General features: G+C 57.8%; 1 protein-coding gene across 1 annotated transcript in view; it reads left to right on the forward strand.

The window, feature by feature from the left end:
* Nucleotides 1–4,957, forward strand: part of LOC108448055 (neuron navigator 1-like) — a 24,882-nt gene that overhangs the window by 1,812 nt on the left and 18,113 nt on the right. The window contains exon 2 of the mRNA XM_017739807.1: nucleotides 2,389–2,757. Within this exon, the coding sequence (XP_017595296.1) occupies nucleotides 2,389–2,757 (369 nt within the window). The remainder of the gene's footprint in view (nucleotides 1–2,388; nucleotides 2,758–4,957) is intronic.

The raw sequence follows: 4,957 nt of genomic DNA on the forward strand, positions 1-4,957 counted from the left end.
CCAGCTGCTTCCCTGCCAGGGAGAAAAATGGCTGTGGATAGCCCGGGGATCCCTACCCCTGCACTCTGTCCCTTTCAGCGGGACTTGAATATGTGAAGATCTTCCCTCTTATCCCATGGCAGCTGAATTTATTTGGAAGCTTTTTTTATTCCAGTAGCCCACAGCAGCCTCGGCAGCTCCCTGCATCCCTCCAGGAGCTCCTCTGCGGCTGTGAGCCAGATTTTCCTTTCCCAAAGCTGTGTCAGCTCTTCCCTGGTACATTGTAATTACACACGTACCCACTCATTCTGCTCCTGGGAACACTTCCTCCAAGTCTGTCCAATACAGATGTCATCTGCAAGTCCTCTGGATGTGCCTGCATTGCTGGTGTCCTGTAGCTGCTTTGGGCTCTCTCTTTATTCCTTCCACAAACTATTTCTCAAATCTCTCTTATTATCCTCACTGAGTTCTTCCATCCAGTGGCTGAGGGCTCAGTCTTTGCTGTTCCCTTGCTAGGGCACAATGTTATTCCTGAAAGATGTCACCATACTCCTGCCAGCAGGGCTGCATGAACTTCCTTGTAGCTTAGAGAATCATGGAATCACAGAGTCACTGAGGAGACTCAGTGGACACTTGGAGGACACTTGAAGAGAGCCTCTAAGATCATAAAGTCCAACCATTTCCACAGCACTGCCATGTTCACCACTACACCATATTCCCAAGTGCCACATCCACATGTTTTTTAAACACTTCCAGGGATGGTGACTCCACCACTTCACTGGGCAGCTGTGCCAGGGCCTGACCACCCTTTCAGGGAAGAAATTTTCCCCCATATCCAACCTGAAACTCCCCTGGCCCAGCCTGAGGCTGTTCCCTCTCATCCTGTCCCCGTTCCCTGGGAGCAGAGCCCAACTCCCCCCAGCTCCTGTCAGGGAGTTGTACAGAGCCACAAGGTCCCCCCTGAGCTCCTTTTCTCCAGGCTGAGCCCCCCACAGCTCGCTTGGTTGCTCCTGGTGCTGCAGATCCTTCCCCAGCTCTGTTGCCCTTCTCCGGACATGCTCCAGCCCCTCAATGTCTTTCTTGTCATGAGGGGCCCAGAACAGAACCCAGGATCTGAGGTGAGGCTTCTGTTCCTCCTGCTCAGAAACATGGTTGGCATCTGCTCTGAGCTGCCGGCAGCACATCCTCAAACAGCCTTTGTGCTGCCGACAAAAACAAAACCCTTTTAGCTGCCCCTTTTAGTTCCGCTTTAACAAACTTCCTAAGTTTTTTTATGTAGTTCCCTGTTTTAGATTCAATGCTGCAGCCAGGGTTTGGCTTTGGGTGCTCCTGCAGGAACATTTAATCCAAGCTAGGGAATAATTTACTGATAGTAGCGTTTGGAGCCAATTCGAGGACTGTGGGTTCCCAAGGAGCTGCTCCAAGAAGTAATCGTTTCTCGTGGCTAAATTTAGTTTTAGCATCACTGTTTGCCCAAAATACACCCCGAGAGGCGCAGGGAGTGATGGAACTGCCCATTCCTGAAGCGCTCGCAGGCTCTGGGCTGGCTGCAGAGCACTGTGCTTGTGGGCAGCTCCTGGGGCTGGGCAGCCCTCTCTTTGGGGTCATCCTTCCTGCCCAGATGTAGGGGTTCAGTCTGCAGGGGTTCAGTGTGGGGTGCTGCTGCAGGGACTGGTCCCAGGTCTGTCCTTCAGCATCCTTTTGCTCACAGCCTCCACTCCCTGCCATGGCTTCCCTGGGATCGGTGCCACCACCCCAACATGTCCTGTCCTGGGTCTGGTGTGATCTTGAGGTGAAGGTGTTGAAGTGCTGGGGGAAAAGTGGCTGAGCAGAAGCAGCTCAGACACAGGGGAGCATTTCTGGGCTTTCCACTAAAGGTGCCCTATTAGTAGAGTTCAGCACAGCTGGATTTGGGGCTGGGGCCAGTCTCCAGAATAGTGCTGACCCCTCTCCCAGGTGTGTTTGCCACCAGTCCTGGTGGCACCCCTGGCCCTGCTCTGAGGTGGGTGGACAGGGCTGTGGTAGAGTGCTGCCTTTGTGGGTTGACTTGAGCACAGAGCCCCCATCACACCCCATGTCCTATTCCACCATCCCTGGGGAGACATGAGCATCACTGAACACCGTGGTGTGCATGTCCCGGTGGGCCCTGGACTGTGGGACACTGGGATGGCACCAGGCAGGGAAGGAGGGGACTGTCCCTTGCCAGCTGAGATGGAGGGGGTGCGGGACAGACAGCATCCCTACAACCACAGTCCTGGGAGCCTCTGGCCTTGCCTGGCTGCCTCAAAATGGGCAGTTTTGGCATCTGAACACTTGCAGACCCAGTTCTGGGGGGGGGGGTGAGGCAGGGCACAGACCTCCACTGTCCCCTGTGCCCTGCCTTAACCCCCTGACTGCCTGTCCTTGCAGCTCCCTCGAGATGACCTGCTATGACAGTAGTGATGAAGCCAACCCACGGAGCATCTCCAGCCTCTCCAACCGCTCCTCGCCGCTGTCCTGGCGCTACGGGCAGTCCAGCCCGCGCCTGCAGGCCGGGGACGCGCCATCGGTTGGGGGAAGCTGCCGCTCCGAGGGCACCCCGAGCTGGTACATGCACGGGGAGCGGGCGCACTACTCGCACACCATGCCCATGCGCAGCCCCAGCAAGCTGAGCCACATCTCCCGCCTGGAGCTGGTCGAGGCTCTGGACACCGACGACGTGGAGCTGAAGTCGGGGTACATGAGTGACAGTGATCTGATGGGGAAGACGCTGACGGAGGATGATGACATCACCACGGGGTACGTGCCCGTGCGGGGAATCGTGCCCGGATTGGGGCTCTCCAGGAGGTTTCACCCACTCCTGTTCGGCCGGCGGTGGGGGAACACCTGGCACAGCGGGGGCAGATGGAGTGGTCCATAGGTTACAGCCAGCCTGGTTAGGGTTGGATCATGTCCCCACATCCCAGGAGTGGGATGCAGTGCTGGTGGTGCTGGGCCAGCTGGATGTTCTTGGGGCTGATGGGCTCCTGAGCCAGAATGAGCTGCTCTTCCAGCATGTGGGAAGTGTCCAGCTTGATCTGGGTGTTCCTGGAGCAGGGAGCTGAAAAAAGTGCATAGTCTGTGGCTACAGAAGCCCTGAGCCAGAGTCCTGCTGGGGTGAATGCTGGTGCTTTCAGAAGTGCTCTCCAGTTTACACCAGTCAGTCAGAGTGGCTTCCTGTGACCCTGGCACTGTGGGGACGTCCTGTTGGACTGCTGGTGGTCCGTGGTGGGACAGGCCGGGTCAGATCTCAGCAGCCCAGTGAGAACTGGGCACCAAAGTGTCATTGCTGATGGATGACTCCACATGGAGCAGGGTGTGCTGCTGAGCAGGATCCCTCCTTCTGGGACCCTGTTGACCTCCATCCCTCCACCCATGGGGCCAGGGGCATCTCCTGCCAGATGGGCACAACCCAGCACTCCCAGGGCTCACGTTTTCTTGCCAGATGTGTCCAGCTCCTGCTGCACTGTTGAGGTGCCCCTGACTCTGGCAAGGGTCCAGGGTTTGAACATGTTGGAGGTTTCCTGTTTCGGCACAGGAGAAAATAAATAATTTGTGCGTTTGAGCTGTCCCAGAGCCCGAGGAGGTATTTGGCCTCCTGACAGTGCTGCTCTGGCCCTCCTGGGGTGGCTGTACTCATTTCAGTTTGGTGCAGGATAGAGCACAGCCTGCAGCTTCACACCCATCCTGGGGCCAGTGCTCCCCAGATATGGCCTGGAGGCACATGTTGCAGTTGCAGGGGACACACCATCAGCTATCTGCTGGCTTCTGCTCCTGCCACGCTCCAGCTGTGGGCTGAGAGTGTCTGCAGCACTGTGGGTGTCAGACCCATCCTCCCCATGGGCACGTGAGGTGACCTTGGGGTCTGCCCTGCTTGTGAATGAGGGAGCCTTGTGCTGGTTCAACACGGACCCTCCTGTAGATCTTAACCTATTGCTTGGCAGCCAGAGGTGCCCATGTCACCACGTTCTGCCACTGGCCACTGGACTGTGAGGTGTGATTGGCAGTGGGGTGGATTTGGACTGCCCTGATGGCTGAGGTTGCAGCAGGGCTGGCCATGGGGATGAAGGGTACACTGCTCCCCATCTCCCTCTTTGTCTCATCTCGGTGCTGCTCATGCAGGTGGATAACCTCAGGGTGCCCTTGGCTTCAGAGGTAGTGCTGGGAGGGGTGACTGGAGCAACACTTTGTCTCCATCAACCATGGAGCGGGGGGAGTGTGAGCAGGGTCAGGGACCTACAGCAGCTCAGCCCTGCACTGCTATGGGCAGGATTTACTTCTCCTTCAGGAAGGCACAAGCTTTGGGGATGGATCCCTGCATGGCGGAGCCTCTGCGAGGCCCTGGCAGCACCACAATCCCCTGGTGTGGGTGAGGCTTTCAGTGCTGCGGTGAGCTGGGCCATGGCCAGGTGCCACAGTCCCTGGTCCTGTGCAGAGTCCTCAGCATCATGCCCTGGATGTGCCCGGAGTTCTCTGCCATGCCATGCCAGAGACAGACTGGGTGCTCTGTGCTGGGTACCCTCCCCATGGAGGGGTGCAGGAGTGAGCCAGGGCAGCGCAGGACCCCCTTATCCACAGGGGCATGTACTGGGGATCAGCCATTTCACCGGGGTCGTTGCAGGCACAGAGCCGTGTAGTGACCTACACAGCTTCACGGCTTCATCCCAATGGCCCCACAGCAGGACTTGGGGGGTGTCTCCCAGAGCGGGCAGCATGGCAGGGTCTCTGTCCCCAGAGCATGCCTTTGGCTGGGTGCTGGGGTACACTGAGGTGCCCTTTCTAGGAGCCTGCACACCCTGGGTGCAGAGCCAGAGCAGTAGAGCAGGGGCATTGCCTCCTATTCAGAGCCAGATGAGACAAGGAGGAGCTGGCCAGGAGCGCTCATCCAGCAAAGCCCCTCATCCAGACCCCGCTCACCCAGCACAGCCCCTCACCCAGCACAGCCCCTCATCCATCCTCC

Source organism: Corvus brachyrhynchos, unplaced genomic scaffold (genome assembly GCF_000691975.1).
Source record: "Corvus brachyrhynchos isolate BGI_N302 unplaced genomic scaffold, ASM69197v1 scaffold67, whole genome shotgun sequence".
NCBI lineage: Eukaryota > Metazoa > Chordata > Aves > Passeriformes > Corvidae > Corvus > Corvus brachyrhynchos.